General features: G+C 44.9%; 1 protein-coding gene across 1 annotated transcript in view; it reads right to left on the bottom strand.

The window, feature by feature from the left end:
• The window catches only part of grin2aa (glutamate receptor, ionotropic, N-methyl D-aspartate 2A, a), a gene marked incomplete at its 5' end in the record, with an annotated part of 213,140 nt that extends 198,012 nt beyond the window's left edge, over positions 1–15,128 (bottom strand). The window contains 1 exon segment of the mRNA XM_080775827.1: positions 14,592–15,128. Within this exon segment, the coding sequence (XP_080631953.1) occupies positions 14,592–15,128 (537 nt within the window).
• Between the last annotated feature and the right edge of the window lie 8,083 nt (positions 15,129–23,211).

Genomic DNA, 23,211 nt, shown 5'->3' with positions numbered 1-23,211 from the left:
TATAAACAGGCAGATATTTCTCAAACCAAACAGTGGAAGGCTGACAGGCTGTGCATTGAAACAGCCCTATAGACTATATACGAGGAGCCGTGAAATGGCTTTCTGATGTGTGCATGTGTGTGCGTACACAGAGAGAGAGAGACACAGAGAGAGAGAGAGAGAGAGAGAGAGAGAGAGAGAGAGAGAGAGCAGGTCTGGTGCAACTGTTGCCAACTCATTTTAGACACGGTTTGGAATCGATACAGAGAGGAATCACTCTCCGGAATCTTCAAACATGTGAACGTGTGTGTGTGTGTGTGTGTGTGTGTGTGTGTGTGTGTGTGTGCGCGTGTGGAGCAGGAGCAGGAAATAAATCCAGAAAGGGACGGCTGTTCAAGATCAAATCAACATGTAAATTTACATGTTATTTACAGTCTGAGCGTCTGAATACAAAGCGATCGGTGGAGCCTGCAGCAAATTACATGGGGGGTCCTTTTTGTGGGCGTTGGCGAGACCAGACTCAATCGGGGGGGGGGGGGGGGAGGGGGACACTAAAATAAAATAAACATGGCCAGGCGCCCCTGAATTATAGGGAACACACAGTGGTGGAAAAAGTACTCACACTTTATACTTAGGTAAAAGTATCAATACTCAAGTCAATAGTAGGCCTAGAAAAGTACTGGCTTCAAAATGTAGGCCTACTTAAAGTACCAAAAGTTAAAAGTACTCGTTGTGCAGAATGTCCCATTTAAAGTTTCCAAATCGTCGCGATGTGACTCATTGTGAGCTGCTATTTTCAAATGGCCAAAATGTATAGGGCTGAAGTGTTTAATGTATGTTTATTGTTTTGTTATAATAACCCAAATCTACAAAGTAAACATTATCATAGTAACTAACGTTTGAAAACTTTAGCAAATAAATGTAGTGGAGTTAAAAGTACAATATTTGGATCCGAGGTGTAGTGGAGTAGACGTACAAATATTGGAAATTGGGAATACTCAAGTACAAATACCTCAAAATTGTACTTAAGTACAGTACATAAGTGAATGTACTTAAGTTTACCTTCCACCACTGTCTGACTGTCTTCCTGAAAACCTCAGATGAACCTCTCTCTCTCTCTCTCTGTCTCTCCTCTAATGTAGGCTACTGTAAGTTTGGAAGGAAGGGGAGTGTGTGTGTGTGTGTGTGTGTGTGTGTGTGTTTGTGTGTGCGTGTCTCTGCAGAACGGACCACGATCTTCTAAAATGTACAGACATAGACATATACCACTGCACCACAAAGACACTTAAAAAGAGGACAGAGAGAGAGAGACACCTTGAGGAAAAACTAGCACAGGGACATGGAAGTGCATTGTAATGCCCTTCTTCATTTATTATCCGTGCGTGCGTGCGTGCGTGAGTGCGTGCTTGCGCTACTACATAAAGTAGGTTATGCATATGCCATATACTGCCATTTTATGTTACATTTCAGATCATGCTTGGTTCATCCATTATGTTTTGTCTGCTTTTCATTGTTTTGTATACAAAATTAGACTATGTTCTATGGAGGTACCAGGTCATGTTCTATGGAGGTACCAGGTCATGTTCTATGGAGGTACCAGGTCAATTAGACATGTTCTATGGAGGTACCAGGTCAATTAGACATGTTCTATGGAGGTACCAGGTCGTGGAGATCGGCTATTTTCACATGGCCGAAATGTATATAGGTCTGATTCAGCCCTATATATACATATATGTAGATTCTGATAATTATTACAAAACATACATTAATCACTTCAGCCCGGCTGAAGTGATTAACCCATTCTGGCCGGGAACCCATTTCGGTGTTGGCATCATGTTATGCTTTAGCTATTGAAAAATAGCAGATCTACAAGCTCATAGCGCGCCACCGAGTGGCGCGCTATGAGCTGGTAGGTCTGCCATTTTTGAAAAATCGAAGAAACAACTGACATTTTTTAGAATCTGATCTCAGGTCAGAATGGGTTAATCAGACCAGTGTGTGTCCAGTGGAAACCTCGTATGAATCTGATCTCAGGTCAGAATGGGTTAATGTATGTTTTGTAATAATGATCAGAATCTACAAACTTGTAGTGGAGTATAAGTACAATATTTTCCTCTGAAATGTAGTGGAGTAGAATTAAATGTTCCCGGAAATGGGAAATACTAATTAGTAATTACTAAAGTAAAAAGTACAAATTACTCAAAATTGTACGTAAGTACAGTATACTTAAGCTAGTTGAACAATTTGAATATGTCTTTAAAAATAGTAAAAAAAAAAAAAAAAAAAAGGCAAAGAAGTTTAGGGATAAGGGGTTTAGCACTGACGAAAATAGGGCCCAATACGTGTATGCCTTTAAGTCTATACACACACACCTCACAAATGTGACTTTATAGAACACACATTTTCAATAATCCTAATCAAGCTATATTGCATGTGGACTTTAATACTTTAATTAATGTCTCTGTTACACCTCTCACAGTGCGAGTGCCACATTCAGATCCCTGTCCCAATCTTTTTTGCCCCAATCATTTTTATTCCACCTTTGTCAATATTTCTGATAAAGTTTCATTTCTTTGTGAGTTAACAATAGATCCCATATTATGATTTAGCGGATGAGCTAAAGCTTATCTACAAGCTCATAGATCTGCTATTTTTGAAAAATCATGAAAATGTAATAATATAATATTCTTTCAGAGCGAACATTTTAAGTCAAATCTTTGCTTCTGGGGGGTCCCTGGAACAACATATTTTCAGATGGGGGTTGGTGGTCAATATGGGGTCCTTGACATGAAATAGTTTGAAAACCACTGATATAGAAACATGGGTTTTTCAGAAAGCTGTCAGGATTTAGAAGACATTTTGTAGAATCGACCTTATAGTTCTAAATGGGTTAAGTGCTTTGAAGTGTAAATGCGCGTCAAGCGTAGTGTCTGTGGAATGCCGTCAAAGCTCCCTGGCCAACCATGGTGACCCAATGCTATAAACACTCTTTAATCAAGCTCTTTAATGCCAAGTTTAAAATAAAATAAAAACTCTATAAGACATGCCTGCTTTTCACATCTCATCGAATCAAAGATTTCTAATCCCGAGGCTCGTCCCAAATTGAAATCCTGGCACGGTGCCCGTCCGCTTGGGCCCCAGTATACTTGTTTCCAACTCTTCAACCTTGTATCTCAACCTACTCTTTTAGAAACTGTCAACAGAAAAAGAACGCCTCCCTCCTCCTCCTGTCCTCTGGATGTTCTCCAGAGCTTTTAAAACAATATGACCCTTTATAATACTGAACATTCTAAATAGCTCCTGGCTTCCTTTTTCTTCTGGTCCTGTGCCTCGCCATTTTAAATGTGCTCTTGTACAACCAAATTAAAAGTCGTGGAGACGATTGTTGTACATCAATTGTGACAAATGATAACTTTGTTTGTCTCTTGAATCATTATTCATGCGGGCTACAGTGGTGGATGCTGGATCTTTTCCCCCAGGCAGCGTGCAACACCAAAAATGCTGAAGCCAATAGCAGAATTACGGGCCATGCGGCTGCCCTAGGGCTATATAATTTATTTGTGAAAGAGAAACTAATGGCATGAGCCAAATCAATGTTTAAGTAGGCCTACGTACTACACCTTCCTCTACTTAATTGTATAGGTTAATAATGAATAATAAATAAAACTACAGCTGCTAAAGCTGGACGTCCCTCTATTTCAGTTCCCATAACATCTCAAGCCCGGCATTTTTGCCATAGGCCCCAAGCACGAGAAATCTCGACATTGGCACGGATTTAGTTAATGCACATGCCAATAGCTATAGAGAGTGGACAGGATTTAACCTAATAGAGTGTCGCAGTCCCGGGAAGAAAAAAATCCCATGCATTTTTCCCATAGACGTTTCAAAAAGTATTTATTTAAAGATCTGTAAGCCTCGAACAAAGCCAGAGATAACGGTCGAATCGGCTGATGAATGTGTGTGTGACTGTGAATGGGTGAATGTAATGCACAATCTATGTAAAGCGGCGCTATATAAATGCACCATTTACCACTTAACAGACCAACGTTATGGGCACTTGGGACTGCCGTGATTTGAAAAGCAAACAAACGTCCATTTTCAATTGGGACTACAATTGCAGTTTGTATAACAAATAGCAGGCACCATTACATGAATATCTAGCTGATTATTAGCAGGCTGGCTGGCTACCTTACAGGGGTTCAACTGTCAACTGACATTTGTGTTTTTCGAGAGAAAAGGGCTTTTGACATTCCCATGTGTATTGTGGAATGCAAGTCACGTACGCAGCTGTGTGTGTGTGTGTGTGTGTGTGTGTGTGTGTGTGTGTGTGTGTGTGTGTGTGTGTGTGTGTGTGTGTGTGTGTGTGTGTGTGTGCGCGCGCCCAGGGAAATCAAGCCCTCTCCCTGGCCTTAACTCACCCCTTATTGCTGATTACTCCTCCCAAATACTTCTACGTCTCCCTGCAAATGCACTTAATAGTCCTGCCCTGATACACTGACGTAATGAGACAGAGAGAGAGAGAGAGAGAGAGAGAGAGAGAGAGAGAGAGAGAGACAGAGAGAGAGAGACAGAGAGAGAGAGAGAGACTCTCCTAGCCAATCTGAGCTGAATTTTGTGTGACTCAAAGGGCCATTTCACCGTTGGAAGAAACTGCAGTCAGTCAATGTTAATAGTATTTGTAGTAGATAACAGTAGCACAATTTGAAATGTGCACCCTATGGCCAGAAAAATAATGAAGTCTGTGTGTTTGACTATAGTTAGTGTTTGCTGAATTCCTACAATGCCCATAATGCCCTTGTGCACTGCCCTTCCAGGAAGGAAGTGAGACCACATTTTCACGACAGAATTGGTCATGGAGATGGCGTCATGATCTAAAAACACACATCAAAACCCCCAGGGATTCAGGGAAGTGTTCATTGTGTCCTAAACATGTTTATTTTTATGCAGCCACAAAGCATGGAGGAAAAACAAGTGGAGCGCTAGGGTGTGAGTGACAGCCATATATGGCCATGGTAAAAGAGAGAGAAGGATTAAGATATAAAGGTAGTAAAGACGGAAGGTGAGCTGGTGTGTGTGTGTGTGTGTGTGTGTGTGTGTGTGTGTGTGCGCGACACATACGCGGAGTGCTCCCTCTACTAATCTCCAAGAAAGACACTTGGCGCTATTTAGTATTTAGCCTCACTTTCACATGAGCTTGATTGGCAGTTGAAAAAGACGACCTGCAGGCAGTCGGCCATTTTGTGCCTATATCGAGACGAGACGAGCTCTCTGCCATCCATTCTGTGTCTGTTGCAATATAGTGGAAGTCAATGGACACAATATACAGTATAGTACAGCTGTCTGTCTGTCTGTCTGTCTGTCTGTCTTCTCGCCCCACCATAACCCACATTGACACTTGTTTATGACTCGAGTAGCCACTTACAGTATGCAGTAATAATTCAGTGCGCCGAGCATATAGTACTTTGAATTAATATTTAGATGGGGAATCTACTCTCTCATTCAGGCCGAGCAATATCTCCTCATCGTGTATGCAGTACTTTGGAAGTAGAAGGAAAGTGTCTCGGAGGAGACAGGACACAATAAAGTTAAATAATTGGTTGTTGCTTTGTTTTTAGTTTTAGTTTCTTTAACCCATTCTGAACGGGAACCCATTTTGGTGTTAGCATAATGTTATGCTTTAGCTAGTGAAAAATAGCAGATCTACAAGCTCATAGCGCGCCACCGAGTGGCGCGCTACGAGCTTGTAGGTCTGCTATTTTTGAAAAATCGAAGTGCGACTGACATTTTTTAGAATCTGATCTCAGGTCAGAATGGGTTAATCAGACCAGTGTGTGTCCAGTGGAAACCTCGTTATGAATCTGATCTCAGGTCAGAATGGGTTAAGAGTCGCACATACCGAGAGAGAGAGAGAGAGAGATCGTGGGATGAAATGAATTCCCATCGCGGGCAACGCCGTGCACGTGTCATCCGTAATATCCAGGCTTAACACCGCAACGCCAAAATGTGCCTCCCCCCGAGGGGCCGATATCCATGTTCTCTGCACGACGCAATCCGGCTGTCTGACGACAAGCGTAGGATACATTTATTGTGGGCTGTGTTTTTATCAGCTTATATGGTCGCTCTGACGAGTGCCAAACGGAAGCGGAGCAGACGAGAGATTAAATCTTCCGCCGAGACACTTGGGTTAATGGGCAAGGGAAGGAAACAACAACAACAACAGGTGGATAAATGCAGCGGTTAGGGACGAGTCTAAAGATTCCCTGAAGGACATTTTTTTGGTCATAAAATGGTCAATCAATGTACAGTCAAACACCTGCACATGTGCGGATGTGTAAGTAGCCATGGTATAGGACTCTATTTATTATTGCTGTATTGTACGTGTGTATTTTCTCTCTCACTTTGAAGGTACTGTATATGGTGGTATCATGGACGTATTGTCGTCTGTTCTGTAATGGTACGATGTATAGCTTCTTTCTGCCTCTTGGCCATGCAGTTCCCACTTGAAAAAGAGACTCTGTCTCAATGTGTTTTTACTGGTGAAATAATCCTCAAATAAAAACTGTCCCTTGGAAAGACAGACGCACAGACACATATTAGTCGGGCATGCCGCGACAAAACACAACAGAAAGACAAACTAACGAGAGGATTAACGTGCTCGTGTTTGGTTGTCCTTGTAATGACGACACTATACTGGATGAAAATAACAATCAACTCAACATGTAAAAGCTCACTCATGCCACACACACACACACACACACACACACACACACACACACACACACACACACACACACACACACACACACACACACACACACACACACACACACACACACACACACACACACACACACACACACACACACACACACACACACACACACACACACACACACACACACACACAATTGTACTGTAGTTGTTTACATCCCAGCTTGTTAGAGACACCTGCTTATACAGCTGGTGGTAGATAGCACAAAATAGACATGAAAGACACTGTTTTTAGTTATGCAGTGAGACCATTAAGTGTCAGTCAGTGTGTGTGTGTGTGTGTGTGTGTGTGTGTGTGTGTGTGTGTTTGTGTGTGTAAATGTAATGCAAGTTCTTCTCAGTAAGATTCTTTACAAGCTGTCTCTTGCGCGCACGCACACACGCACATGCATAAATCCTGCACCTACGCACCACAATACCCACAATGTTGCCTGACCGACTGAAATTAAATTAGTTCCACTATCCACGTGTTTCCAACCTCCAACACACCCTGCTGAGAGAGAGAGAGAGAGAGAGAGAGCCAGACTATAAACAGACAGAACTGCGTTGTTTGTTCTTGTAACAAATACATATTTGCTTTCCCCACAAACACTGCTGTGTGATTGATTCGAACTGAAATGTGAGAGCCCCTTATAATGTCTCAGCTGCCGCACAGGATTTGAACCCGGGTCATTTCCCCACGACGTGCAGCAAAAACCAAGCATCTATCGCTCTATGCAAAACAGGGAATCAATCACACTTGGCCAAGTAGAGATGATGCTTATGAAGCAAGGGAGATAGTAGTACAATAGGTTTATGATGCGCTGGATGAGTGCTAGAGGCATAGGGCCGGTCCTGAGCAATCTGGCGCCCCAAGCAGGACTTTTTGTGGCGCCACAAAATATATATGTTTATATGTCAGTAGTTCTCAAAACCACTTCATACCTATACCATTTAGAATAGTAGGTATAAGCAGATGACATTGTTGTCAATCATGTGGCTATATGGCTAACCCGGTTGCTAACCAAACAAACACGGCCAACGAGGGCTATAGCATGTAAACAAAAGCGGAAAAATATGTCGGATGATGAGGTTTATAAAACCTGCCGTTTCTGTAAAGAAACTATTTATCATAGGTGGATTTAATAGCCAGATTGATACGGTTGCGAGTTACCGCAGTGGGGGAAGCCATGTGTGCTGTTTGACGCGGTCAAGCTGCTGCGATCGGATTTTCGATGGAGACTGGCGCCGCCGTAGGCAGAGTCACCATATCTGAATCGCCAGGATTTTACTTTATGGTAGTGATTCAGGGCCGGAGCCAGGCTAGGTCAAAGTGGCTTATTGTGGGAAAAGAGCTGAGTAACGAGTCTGTCTATCCCACTTACAAAGTGCAAGGAGATGGATGAGTGTTACGCCTACCATGGGCTCCCAGTACTCTGTGTTACTCACACGCCGAGTTGGCGGTGCATGCCCTGCAATGAAACCCAGAAACGTCTGCTTCTAAGGCTGGAACATGGATGAGTGCCAGATATGATAATATCAAAGAATAAAAAAAGTAAAAAAGCAGAGATATGCCGTTTGATTTGGAAATGAAATATTCCATATTATGGATCATGCAGAAAGCTAGTATAGTAGCAGAGGCTGAACAAACAGTCAAAAATGACACGCGCATCTAAACCTCTAGGCTGGGTGCTGGATCAAAATAAAGGCATAATGAAGAAAAATCCGCACACCAATTGATGCTCCCAAAATAGGTATAGGCAATAGGTAACGTAGGTAACGTTTGGGGTCGCAGCCCGAAACGTTCTGAGGATGCAGAAAGCTAAACACGTGTCATGTACCTTTGCCTCACGAACGTCAGTTTTATTATTTGCAATTAAAGGCGTCACATAAATGAGTTTAACATTACATAAACACACATTGGCCTATACTTTAGGTGTGTTTTCTTTTGAGCATATTGCGTATTTTATTTTTTATTTTATATTTCCCCAACCCGTTTAGGAATGTTATGGTGTGGGCGGAGCACAGAAACAGAAACTTTTAAATATTAGTTCTGCTGCAGAACAAACAGAATTCATCAACTAAAAGCCCTGCCAAAAAAATAGATGAATGGAAGGACGCCCAAACTGCTCCCACAGAAGAGTTCTGAGGCTGGCCAAAGCTGGCATGATGAAAACGTGGAACGGCTGGTACAAATACGTGGGTCCATCTCTGCATGGAGCCTCTAGTTCTTGGCTAGGCATGGTGTTAACGCTGTGCGACGGTGTGTGTGTGTGTGTGTGTGTGTGTGTGTGTGTGTGTGTGTGCAACACAACCGCATGTGCACGCACAAATACACTACACAATAGGAATGATCAGACAACACTGCTTACAGACCAATACACTGCACAAGACATTGGTTTGTTGGCTGCTGTGTGTGTGTGTGTGCGTGTGTGTATGCGTGGGTGCACGTGTGTTGCGTGGGCACATACATATATTGTGTGTTGTGTACGTGTGTGTGTGTGTGTGTGTGTGTGTGTGTGTGTGTGTGTGTGCACGGCACGCGTTCCATTTTGACCGTCATTTAGTTTCATTCCCAGGGGGGTTGCTCATCAACCAATCAGAGAATATCTCCCACGGCTCAGAGAATATCTCCCACGGCTGCAAATTAACATTTGGTCTTCATGCTGGCTTTCAGATAGCATACAATGAACGTGCACTGCACACATAATCAATATGGAATCCTTAATCAATGCCATTTGCATAATCACTGTTATTGAAACGTGTGTTACATAAAATGTGGTATAAAAATCATATATGTAATATAGGTTTTTAAAAAAATCACACCCGTGTGAAGTGAGGGGCGCTCTTATCATCATACATCATCTCATTCCGGGTCAATCACATTTGGCGTCCTAGCTTTTCTGTCCTCACTTTTTATCCTCAATGCGTGCATTGCTCAGCCAATCAAATCATCGCTGTAGGGGTGCTTAGCTAATCAAATCATTGCTATGGGGTGCTTAGCCAATCAAATCATTGCTATGGGGTGCACACAGAGCTGGGCAAAAGTGGAAAGCGTCATTTCTGATGTTTGCATTGGCTATTTAAAAATAGCAAAGCGAGCTTGTATACATCTGCTACTGAGGGTGTTATACAACTAGGAGATCTGACTGTGTAGCAGTGCGGTCACTCACTAAAGCCATGCCATGGATCAGATAGACGTTCTCCCGGAACAGAACAGAGCAGAACAGAGTACAATTTAACCCAGTAAGTTTTTCCATGTCAAGGACCCACCATCGGCCACCGACCCCCATCTGAAAATATGTTGTCCCCCCCAGAAGCAAAACAACCGCCGTGAACGAATACATATTCGATGATTTGTGCCACATTGTCGCGATTTTTCAAAAATAGCTGATGTATAGTGCGACACCGATCTTCTATTTTTCGACTGCTAAAGTTTAAAGTAATGGTGAAAGTGGGTTAAACGCCATATAAGGTGACACAGACCCGTCCTCGGGTCTAAATGGAGTAAGGTGGGGGGGGGGGGAGAGAGTGGACCGTGTGCTCATGACCGAACGAGACACGCATGCAGTGAGCGGGCCAGTAATGGCCTGCTGGATTGCTCAGGGAGGCTTCATGTCAATAAGCCATTTGGCGTGAGAATTACACGAAGAAGACAATCAACAAGCTACAGTCTGACAGCTATACACCCACACAATTATAGACCAGAAGAGACAGGGGAGGCAGACCGAGAGGGAGAGAGAGAGAGACAGACAGAGACAAAGTCGCGCACACACGCGCGCACACACACACACACACACACACACACACACACACACACACACACACACACACACACACACACACACACACACGCGTAGTGATTGACTGACTGACTGACTGACAGAGAGAAAGAGTGCCTTGGTGGCACTATAATAGGGCAGGTTTCAGGATGCTGCGTTCATGATTTGAGCCATGTTGTGCGAAACGGAGCCCTCCTGCAAACTTTGAAAGCCAATAATTGCCCAATCAGGATGTAATATAAAAAAAATCACACCCGTGTGAAGTGAGGGGCGCTAATATATTAAAGTCTAACTCATGTTGATTAGGTGATGTTATGGTGATGTAAAACAAACGGTGCCAACACAAACATTAAATGCCATTATAACAATAAAGAGACAATATGACGTAATGAGGGACAATATGACGTAGATTCTCCCTTCGTTGTCAATGGTGTTTTTAAAACAAACATTGAAAATACTGGGGTAAGTAGAGGGCACTGTTTCACAAGAACCGGTCTAGCAGATCTCAAAGAGCCGAACACTGAACCGCTTTCTATTTCTGATACAAGCTGAGGAAGGCTTGACGCCGAAACTCTATATCCATGTATCCCGTACGGGCCCTGCATGCCTTATTAATTAAAAAGTACCAGAAGGTTTTTGTTAAATTAACTGGCAGTTTAAAAATACATGTATATATTTATGCAGCCTACTAAATGTAAAAAGAGTGCGCACACACACATTGCAGCAGATCTTCTCAGTTTCTGAATAATTATCGCCGCTGTCGGGAGGAAACCATAACTCTATTTTTGAGTTTTTAAATGTATTTGTATTATTATTTTTCATAAATCAATGCTATTGAACACCCTTTTACGTCTGTGTGTTGGTTAATTGTTATTTATAGAAAACTATAGTACTAAAAGCGTTTCAGACAAAACCTCTCGACTTCATTGGACACTCAAGCTGTCTGCTATAGAGCAGCTAACTCCACCACCTCTCCCCTTCTCATGCAAGTCATTGACAATACAAAGTCACAATACCAACTTTGATGAGGCCGTATTACATTGTTTTAAAAATATAAGGTGTTTCTTAATTTCTTTAATTTTCAGAATTATTTTTCCCTCCAGTCTTCACCTGTTTTGAACCTGTGACCATGTGATGCAGCACCCTAATAATCAACGGTATAAAAGGACCTCTGCTCAGCAAACCAACGGTAGCTTACTGTATGTATTTGCACAGACTGTCCTTGCCCAGCATAAACCCCTCGCTACAGACACTGTGCTATTGCAATATCACTGGAAAACACAAGGGAGTTTGTATATTTTTTTATGATATTTTTTCACATCCATCTTGACTAAAGGGGGGGGGAAAGGCGGTCCGGTTGAGTGGGCGTCTCTCCCTTGTGGCACCGGCCCTGCCGCTATATGAGCGTTATGCAACCAAATGGACCTGTAAACGCTAAGCATTTGCTCTCAGAATTACATGATTTGGTAACTCCCTCCGAGTTATACAAGTGGATAAATGAACGCGGAGGGGGGAAAAAATAAATAAAGACAGATACTTGTATATATCGTCATTTCATCCTCTTACCGAGTGCCCCGCCGTTTCAAAGGCCTCCTTCGGGCTGGGATCAAGCTTGCGATGCCGAGAAAGGAAGACGTTTCATGCCTTAACCCATTCTGACCTGAGATCAGATTCATACGAGGCTTTCACTGGACACACACTGGTCTGATGAACCCATTCTGACCCGAGATCAGATTCTAAAAAATGTCAGTCGTTCTTCGATTTAAAATAAATAGCAGAGCTACAAGCTCGTAGCGCGCCACTCGGTGGCGCGCTATGAGCTTGTAGATCTGCTATTTTTCAATAGCTAAAGCATAACGTGATGCTAAACACCAAAATGGGTTCCCGTTCAGAATGGGTTAATCAATAATGCATTCTCCTCAATGCGGGCAGAGAGAGATACATTATTGAACAAAGGCAGGGCAGATGTACGAGGGATGCTAACACATGGAGATGCAGCCACACTTATCTCATTAACAAGCACAACCACATGGAGAGCTGCTTCGGGGGAGACGGGACTAGCACTGCAAAGAAAATTAAAAAAAACACATCAAGCATCAAAAGTATAGCAGATCCACAAGCTCAAAAGGCGGCGAACGAGACGCCTTTCGAGCTTGGTCGATCTATACTTTTGATATTTTTTTATCCCAAAAAGTGACGCGACAGCGACGTCATGTTGAACTCTGAGAAGAAGTGCACAAATGGACCCGCGTAAGGCTGTGTGCCGGCAGTCTGGCAAAGCGTTACAAGTTAACACAGGGTTTTTGCTTCCTTATCTTTTTTCCCATTTTTCCCTCTGTTTTTTTATTTTTATTATGGAAGCGGCCGGACGGATATGATTCTCCAGAGGTTGACGTGAAAGAGGCTTGAAGAGAAAAGTCCTCCGCTACAACCAACCAACCAACCAACCAACCAACCAAACAACCGCCCACAGAGATTTAGCCTCGAAACTCAAATGCACCGGAAACACACACTAGTGTGGTACAAACATGCACGCCCATACAGATATGCACACACACACACACACACACACACACACACACACACACACACACACACACACACACACACACACACACACACACACACACACACACACACACACACACACACACACACACACACACACACACACACACACACACACACACACACACACACACACACACACACACACACACACACACACACACACACACACAGAAAATACTCCATGGAGGAACACCAGCCTCACTGTAGAAACATCACAATACACCACCTAACAGGAACACACAATATTCTCCCGCATGGAAGCTATATACTGCTAAACCGTGTGTGTGTGTGTGTGTGTGTGTGTGTGTGTGTGTGTGTGTGTGTGTGTGTGTGTGTGTGTGTGTGCTTGTGAGGGGCTTACAAATGGCTGGCCTTTCCAAAAGGAGAGCCAAGCAGTTAGCGAGGTATTGCTCTGCAGTTTCAGCCATTATAGGAAGCCGCTCAATTTGGAGGAGGCGTTGTTTCCCTTAACATGATTTATGTCTGCTGCCCTGTGTCCGACATGTGTGTAACGATGCTTTGCCGTCCATGCACGTTGTAACTGGCTGCTCTCCCACTGTCAAACTGCACTGGCAGTGTTTATGTCCTTTGTACAAGGTATTCCTGCATGTACTTCTCATTATGTGGACATAAATAAACATTTCAAATGTGTGTGTTGGACATGCAGTATAGACAAAGTAAACCCAAGCTGTGGCCATCCCTCCTCCATCAGCAATCATCCATCCACCCACCCACCCATCCAGCCAGCCAGCCATCCATCCACCCATCCACCAATCCACCAACCCATGAATCCACCCATCCATCCATCCACCCATCCACCAATCCACCAATCCACCCATCCACCCATCCTTACATCCATCCATCCATCCACCCACCCATCCACCAATCCACCCATCCACCCATCCTTACATCCATCCATCCATCCACCCACCCATCCACCAATCCACCCATCCACCCATCCTTACATCCATCCATCCATCCATCCACCCATCCACCAATCCACCAATCCACCCGTCCACCCATCCTTACATCCATCCATCCATCCACCCACCCATCCACCAATCCACCCATCCACCCATCCTTACATCCATCCATCCATCCACCCACCCATCCACCAATCCACCCATCCACCCATCCTTACATCCATCCATCCATCCACCCACCCATCCACCAATCCACCCATCCACCCATCCTTACATCCATCCATCCATCCACCCACCCATCCACCAATCCACCCATCCACCCATCCTTACATCCACCCACCCATCCACCAATCCACCCATCCACCCATCCTTACATCCATCCATCCACCCATCCGTCCACCATCAATCACTACACATCCACCCATCGACCCACTCACTCCGTCCAATCCAATCCAATCCAATCCAATCCAATCCAATCCAATCCAATCCAATCCAATCCAATCCAACCCAACCCAACCCCTCATACCTTGTCGGCCATGATCATGGAGGAGCCTCCGTGGATAATAATAATAATAATCGGTCATACCTTGTCGGCCATGATCATGGAGGAGCCTCCGTGGATACCCAGGATGGGGATGAGCGTCTGCGAGGAAATAAAATCCAAAATCTGCGCGATGGCCTCCTGGTCGGTGCCGTCTCCGAACACCACGCCGTGGATCTTGGTGCCCGACATCAGGTCACACATGTGCGTGATGATGCTCTTGGGGTCCGTCTCGTTGACCAGCAGCGTCACCACGTTGACGTCCATGGGGTCCTCCTTGCTCCAGAGCGCGCGGATGTCGCGGTCGGAGATGTAGCGCGTGCGCCCCAGGATGACGGCGATGTTGAGCACGGGCACCTTCTCCGAGCCCCCCCGCTGCTGCTGCTGCTGCTTGGGCTGGGGGGGGCCCGCCGCCTCGGCCGCGGGGGGTCCGCACAGCAGGGCGACCGCCGCGGCGGCTACGAGGAAGGCGGCGGTGGCGGCGGGGGGGAGGAGGAGCGCGCCGATGGCGTTGGCTCCTCCGCTGCTCCTCCTGCTCCTCACTCTGCTACTGATGAGGGACATCCTGGAGAAACACTTCATCCCCTAAGAAAGATAGAAGGAAAGAAGGAAAGAAAGAAAGAAGGAAAGAAGGAAAGAAAGAAGAGACAGAGAGGGGGAGAGAGAGAGGAAAAAACAACGGTTAACTATAGCAGTTCACCCTTCACACACACACATTTAACAAGAAATTCTTGAACACAAACTATGCGCTATCTTGGAAACCTCAACAAGTGCTTCAGGATACAGAGCATGGGTGCAGGAAGCATCGCCTCCTCCTTATATGGCCACTGCCACACACACACACACACACACTCACACGCGCATGCACGCACACACACACACACACACACACACGCACGCACTGCATCCGTCTCCCTTCTGCTCCTTATTCACTTACATTTCATATTTCATGTGGATATTATTAATCACATAACTCTTGCAAAGAGTAGTCTCACAGAGAGAGAGAGAGAGAGAGAGACACAGAGGGGTGGGAGAGATAGGCCTTGAATAGAGGAGTTAAGACGGCGTGGGAGGGCGGAAGTGAAAGCGAGCGAAAAGAGAAGAATACTAACAAGTGTATATTTTATGATCACGACGGAGAGGATGGATTACGCAGGAGTACAGCAGGCTGTGCCGTCCTTGAAGAGCAGGCAATGTTTAGAGCATTTAGCGGCCTGGGCTGCCGATAGCCTCTGTTATAGGCCTTAATACGCACTTCATGAGTAGGAGGTTTGGCTGGAATAGTGCCATTCATTTCAGCTTAAATCTTCCACCATTTACACTTCCATAAAATTATATGACTGTATGAGTTATAGTGGGTAGAGCGGCCGGACGGGAGCCGCAAGGTTCAAGTTAGTTCGAAGTAAACCCAAGTCCTTGAGCAAGACTCTGAACCCCTAATTGCTCCCAATCAGCAGGTTGGTGCCTTGTACTGTACTGTTCCTCTGAATGTGTGTGTGAATGTAATACACAATCTCTGTAAGGATGCCTGGCATAAAGGCGCTATAGAAATGCACCATTTACCAAAATAAAGGTCCCGTACCTGCAACAGTAAATCTTTTTTTTTTACTGGAAATTAACTGTGCTGCAGAGCAAAAACTACTTATTTTGGTCAAACACAACTATACTACAACTGGACAATCAATATCTTTTCAAAATATAGATGAGAATGTTCACTTCACTGCAATCCTTTAAAAGAGACAGGTATCCTATAAAGTAAATAATACCAAAAAACTGTTTTGGTATTATTTACTTTATAGGATACCTGAAAAAAGTAATCCACCAAGCATTTTTTTTCCTCTTTTCTCAAATCAAGTAGTCCCCATAGTTATGAAAGAAAAAAGGCAATGTATTGCTCACCGGAAAAGGATATATCCTCCTCACCCACAACCTTCATGTCAGGAGTCATAGCCGGTTCCTTTGTTCAAAGGCTCTGAATTGTTTGTTCAGCTCACCTCACCACATCTCCCACTGTCCACACTTCCTAACACCTCTCCATGCCGCAGCATGGCCATATTCCTGACAGCAAAAACATCTTAGGGGAGCCCTCTCATATGGCCTCACCTTGTATTCCACATACATTCTTTCAGGAAGTTCACCAAAGAACGTTAGGCAAACAGACTGAGTGGGCTCCTTTTTCCTTGCTTCCTGGAACTATTGCTCACATGCTTGTTTCCCCCACAGCGCCCCCTGTGATCACACCTTGTCAACAGAAAATGGATGACCATGTTTAACTACACAACACACAATATAATCTCTGTATACACTACTACACTACATTTCAGGGTTAAATATTCAACCAAGTGAGTAAGTGATTTTCTTAAAATAAGTTTTAAAAACCTGTGATAGTACTCATTGCTATATAGTGTTTGTTGCAGTAACAGGAGTCTCCATGCATGTCACTCCAGCATTTTATTAAAGGACAACTTTGACAACTACATATTTAGCCACTTGTTCGAATGCCCCTGCCCCCCTGTCAAAAGCAGCTAAAATCACTAAAACGAAAGAAGAGAAAAAAAAGCAGAAAATGATAAGAATGAATACTCATCTTTGACTTTCTATAATAACAACCTAAAACATGGTTGAAAAAAACTAAAGTTGTACTTTAAACATTTTCAGAAACTGACACCGGCATACCAATTAACGCAGTCAGGATACAGATTAAACAAGTGGAATTGTAAGTGATGACACAAAGAAATGAGCAGACACAATTGGAACTGGAACGCTGTACAAATTAAGCTACTTAATTAAGCTAATTTAGCTACTCTAAATAGCTGGAGAGACAGGGAGACTTCTGAACAAACTGAATATAGTGACTTAACCTTTTAACGAAGAACCAAAAAAAGAACCAAAAAAAAAAACACTTACACTATGGCTTTAAACAATATATTCCCAATATATTCCCTCTTTCAATACTTAAGGACAGGAAATATAGGCTACATTATTTCACACACTTACTGTATGTGGCAGTGTCACACGTGTGCGTGCGCATTCACATTACGTTTATTCTTTTCCAAATGAGCATTTTATATCATTTTAATGTCCTCGTCAAGCTGGGCTACACATCGGCTGTGTTCCTGCAGGGTGAATGTAAATATAATAACCGTGGCTTTTTCGACAGCTTCAAAATGGATGTCTAACACGTTGATGCTGGGGGACTGTATACAGTACAGTATATCAATATCGGCTAACGCGATAACAGATCAATCTTTTAACCACCTAAACCCTAGAGTCCCTGCATGTGACACGCCTCCAGGCATGGCATAATAAGTGAATATTCAACAAAATTAAAAAAAAAAAAAAAAGAAAAACCTACAAGCTCATCATAATGCCGTTATTTTCATTCACCTCAATGATTGGGGGGGGGAGGGGGCTGGTATAGATGCCTGGGGGACTTTGGTCAACAAACTGCGGTCAAACGAAATGATCAATGTTAGAGAATGTGGTTCAAGATTTACAACAACACACCCGTGTGAAGTGAGGGGTGACCTTATCATCGTACATACAGCCATTTGATCAGACATGTCCATTTGATCAGAATTCTCCATTCATTGTCAACGGCATTTAATGTTTTTTGTTAGCACAAAAGTATACACTATAGCATAGCTGAATATAGGAGGGGCTTGCGCCCCTCAACAAAAAATACTGTAGGTCCAAAACTGTTACTTTTCAGGATTCAAATAAAAGAATAGCTACAGTAGCAGATCTATACAAGCTCAAATCCTGCAGATCGTCTACTTTTGATGCCTTTGTGTGAAGATGAAGTGGGGCAGTTAATGTACGGTTAATGTACCGACAGGCAGCAACGATGTATAGAAGCACGCACAAAACGGACAACGTGGAAAAGCAAATTAATTTGCTTGACAAGAAATTGTGCACTTCTACATGATTACTGTTGAGAAACCAAACACAGTGTGTGTAGACTAGCGTTCGCCAGCATGCACACACACACACACACACACACACACACACACACACACACACACACACACACACACACACACACACACACACACACACACACACACACACACACACACACACACACACACACACACACACACACACACACACACACACACACACACGTACGTCCCAGAGGTAAAGTGTGAGGTAAATTACATAAAGGCTGAGGAAGGCAGACTAATGTGTAAGACCAGCGAGGCACTATAAATAGAGCGTTAACGCCATGGAGCTGCCTCTCCTGGGCCTTATCAGATATACACCGCAGGCCTTGGACAGGCAGCGGGGGGGTTGACAAGCATCCCTGTGCTCATCAGAGACGTGTGTGCGTGTGTGTGTGTGTGTGTGTGTGTGTGTGTGCGTGCGTGCATGCTGCTACCTTTGTGAGAACCAAATGGGCTTTTCAGGGGTAGACAGAGATCAGGAAGTGTGGCCATTTTTGTTCGCTTCTCATTGCTCAAGAGGCTGTTTTAACCGTTTCTGTGCCGCCAGGTGGCAGCATGTACGCACAGCTATAAGGAACGCCTATAAACGTAGATAGCAGCGAAAAAGTTAAGGGTTAATCATATGAAACCTACTGTAAAAGATAAAAATCAGTCAATCAATATGGTGTGAATGAAGTGTTATTACGGCACTTAAGTGTCTAAAATGTAATTATTCTTGTAAATCTACGGAAATAGGGTTGACGTATAAGTGTCCGTAGAATAACGAACAATGTTCCTGGCAACAAATAAATGACCAGCCCTTCAGTTTTTCAACTGAATGTTTTTTTTGTGTGGCGGTGGTGGGGGGGGAGGGGCAACATTCACGGAAAATAATAGATCTACAAGCTCACGAAGCTCCAAAAGGAGGTGTGGCAGGTATAGATGATGACTTTTCTGTATAGAGGGCAATACTATAGCTGACCTATCATAGAGCCCTTTCAACTAAATATATACCCAAATAGTACCAGATCATTTTGCATAATAGAAAACGGGGAGTAGAGTCTGGTTCAGTTGAGCTCAGTGGAACAGCGCCGTTATAGAGCTATGTAGGTTCAGGTTAGGGTAAAGGTAGAGGTCTCGTCAATGGAAGTCCGTGCGTGCGTGCGTGCGTGCGTGGGTGTGTGAGAGAGAGAGATAGAGAGAAAGAGAGAGAGAGGGTCAGAGACATGACAGAGGCGAACTGAGGAAGATTGGAGGGGACAGGGTTACCGCGCCAACCGGAGCAGAAGAGCACGGTGACATCATCAGCACACACACACACACACACACACACACACACCCCTACAAATCATCAGCACCACGACACTGAGAAGTTGGAGGCTCACTCAATCTGGCACTCGGGCGCTAAAATGGCATTGAACACTGTGTGCATGTGCGCGTGCGTTGTGCGTGCGTGCGTACATCTGTGCATATGGAATTTATTTTAAGACGTATGTGCGTTTCTGCTTCTATGTCCATGGCGCGCGTGTGTGTGTGTGTGTGTGTGTGTGTGTGTGTGTGTGTGTGTGCGTGCTCGTGTGCGTCTCTGCGGGTGACCTAGCAAGCAGTGAAGCAGTGATGTGTCCAGTATAGCTAAAGGCCTATTTTGTACGTACACCATGTTGTACACACACACACACACACACACACGTGCACTCTCACACACACACACACACACACACACACACACACACACACACACACACACACACACACTGGCGTGAGAGACTCCATGAGCAGGTGTGCTGTACAGTGGAGCGTGAGCGAGGCAGAGTGCCGTGAAACATATGTTCCCATAATGTGTCTAACGTAACACCGTGGGTGCTGCATGGCCCCTGTGCCAAGACCCAGTGTACTGTTCCTTTAAGGAGGGGGTCTGCTTCTAGACCCAGTCTACTGCTCCTTTAAGGAGGGGGTCTGCTTCTAGACCCAGTCTACTGTTCCTTTAAGGAGGGTGTCTGCTTCTAGACCCAGTCTACTGTTCCTTTAAGGAGGGGGTCTGCTTCTAGACCCAGTCTACTGTTCCTTTAAGGAGGGGGTCTGCTTCTAGACCCAGTCTACTGTTCCTTTAAGGAGGGGGTCTGCTTCTAGACCCAGTCTACTGTTCCTTTAAGGAGGGGGTCTGCTTCTAGACCCAGTCTACTGTTCCTTTAAGGAGGGGGGTCTGCTTCTAGACCCAGTGTACTGTTCCTTTAAGGATGGGGTCTGCTTCTAGACCCAGTCTACTGTTCCTTTAAGGAGGGGGTCTGCTTCTAGACCCAGTCTACTGTTCCTTTAAGGAGGGGGTCTGCTTCTAGACCCAGTCTACTGTTCCTTTAAGGAGGGGGTCTGCTTCTAGACCCAGTGTACTGTTCCTTTAAGGAGGGGGTCTGCTTCTAGACCCAGTCTACTGTTCCTTTAAGGAGGGGGTCTGCTTCTAGACCCAGTCTACTGTTCCTTTAAGGATGGGGTCTGCTTCTAGACCCAGTCTACTGTTCCTTTAAGGAGGGGGTCTGCTTCTAGACCCAGTCTACTGTTCCTTTAAGGAGGGGGTCTGCTTCTAGACCCAGTCTACTGTTCCTTTAAGGATGGGGTCTGCTTCTAGACCCAGTCTACTGTTCCTTTAAGGAGGGGGTCTGCTTCTAGACCCAGTCTACTGTTCCTTTAAGGAGGGGGTCTGCTTCTAGACCCAGTCTACTGTTCCTTTAAGGAGGGGGTCTGCTTCTAGACCCAGTCTACTGTTCCTTTAAGGAGGGGGTCTGCTTCTAGATCCAGTCTACTGTTCCTTTAAGGAGGGGGTCTGCTTCTAGACCCAGTCTACTGTTCCTTTAAGGAGGGGGTCTGCTTCTAGACCCAGTCTACTGTTCCTTTAAGGAGGGGGTCTGCTTCTAGACCCAGTCTACTGTTCCTTTAAGGATGGGGTCTGCTTCTAGACCCAGTCTACTGTTCCTTTAAGGAGGGGGTCTGCTTCTAGACCCAGTCTACTGTTCCTTTAAGGAGGGGGTCTGCTTCTAGACCCAGTCTACTGTTCCTTTAAGGAGGGGGTCTGCTTCTAGACCCAGTCTACTGCTCCTTTAAGGAGGGGGTCTGCTTCTAGACCCAGTCTACTGTTCCTTTAAGGAGGGGGTCTGCTTCTAGACCCAGTCTACTGTTCCTTTAAGGAGGGGGTCTGCTTCTAGACCCAGTCTACTGTTCCTTTAAGGAGGGGGTCTGCTTCTAGACCCAGTCTACTGCTCCTTTAAGGAGGGGGTCTGCTTCTAGACCCAGTCTACTGTTCCTTTAAGGAGGGGGTCTGCTTCTAGACCCAGTCTACTGTTCCTTTAAGGAAGGGGGTCTGCTTCTAGACCCAGTCTACTGTTCCTTTAAGGAGGGGGTCTGCTTCTAGACCCAGTCTACTGTTCCTTTATGGAGGGGGTCTGCTTCTAGACCCAGTCTACTGTTCCTTTAAGGATGGGGTCTGCTTCTAGACCCAGTCTACTGTTCCTTTAAGGAGGGGGTCTGCTTCTAGACCCAGTCTACTGTGAACCAAAACTATGGATCCTGATCTCCCGCTTTTTTACCGTGCTGGCACACGCCCCTCCTAGACCAGAAAACACACAGGCTGGGCCAGGCTAACAGGGGTCTGCTTTATAGGGGGGCAATGCTTCTTTTTCATGTCAAGGACCACCACAATGGATCTACAAGTTCACAGGGTGTCACATTGTGACCCCTTGTGAGCTTGTAGAGCAGCTATACTTTCACTAGCATGGGTCCGACCCCGCCGGGGGGGAATTTCACTTTTGGGTTTAGATCTCAAACCGTTTGGGAAGCACTAGTTCTAGAATTCCACACGCATGCAGCAACTGCTGAGTTAGAATCTGAGTTAGAATCAGATAAGAATCAGAGATTGCCCTTCATCGTTAACTTAAATATATGCAGGCACACAGGCTCACCTCACAAATTCAAACAGAACCGTTGCCCCACACTCAAAGGTATTTGCTTCATCAAGTAACACTCGGGCCAAACGCAATTCCCAGCAGCGCCTGTATTACACAGTCTGGATTGTCTTGTTGGACTTTGAGCATGAAGCCACTTAGATGGCTTGTGTGTTTGTCAGAGCTGATGACTCTGTAATGAAATTGAGACTGTAGTGGAAGGCTTCTCCTCCTATGTGCGATGAATAATGCATTTTGGGTTCATTGTGTCAGCGCGGCTTTCTAAAACACACTGAAAACCACTTGCCACACAGAGCCCCTGGAGTGTGCGCAGCGTGTGTGCATGCGCAACGACGGAATTTAACTTTGACTCACTTGGTACTTTGATAAATAATGACATTAACAAATTGATTCTCTCTCTCTCTCATCTCTCTCTCTCTCTCTCTCTCTCTCTCTCTCATATAGCTATATTTATATTATTCAACGTATAGCCCTGGAATCCCACGAATGGATGCCGAGACAACCAAGATGTCAGCACTCAGCTGGAGTCCAGCTGGGCTCACTATAAAGTGGTCATGGGGGGTGAACGTTTGAGGCCTTTTCATCATCAGCATGGACTGGGGGCAGGGCTGCAGCACTAGCTCGCCTCAAGGTTAAAGTATAGCCTTTCAAACCGTGTAGTATAGGAGCGGGATGGGGGGGGGGTTGGGGGGGGATTGGCGCTATACGGTAAACTCTCAACTCCCTGGAGATATCCCGTTAGAGTACCCTTGGGCATGAGGCTCCTAAATTGCATCCGGTCAGAGT

This window comes from Protomyctophum bolini, assembly GCF_963924005.1.
Source record: "Protomyctophum bolini genome assembly, chromosome: 11".
In the NCBI taxonomy this organism is placed as follows: domain Eukaryota; kingdom Metazoa; phylum Chordata; class Actinopteri; order Myctophiformes; family Myctophidae; genus Protomyctophum; species Protomyctophum bolini.
Note: the sequence above shows the minus strand (reverse complement) of the source record. Positions and strands in the feature narration are given on the sequence as shown.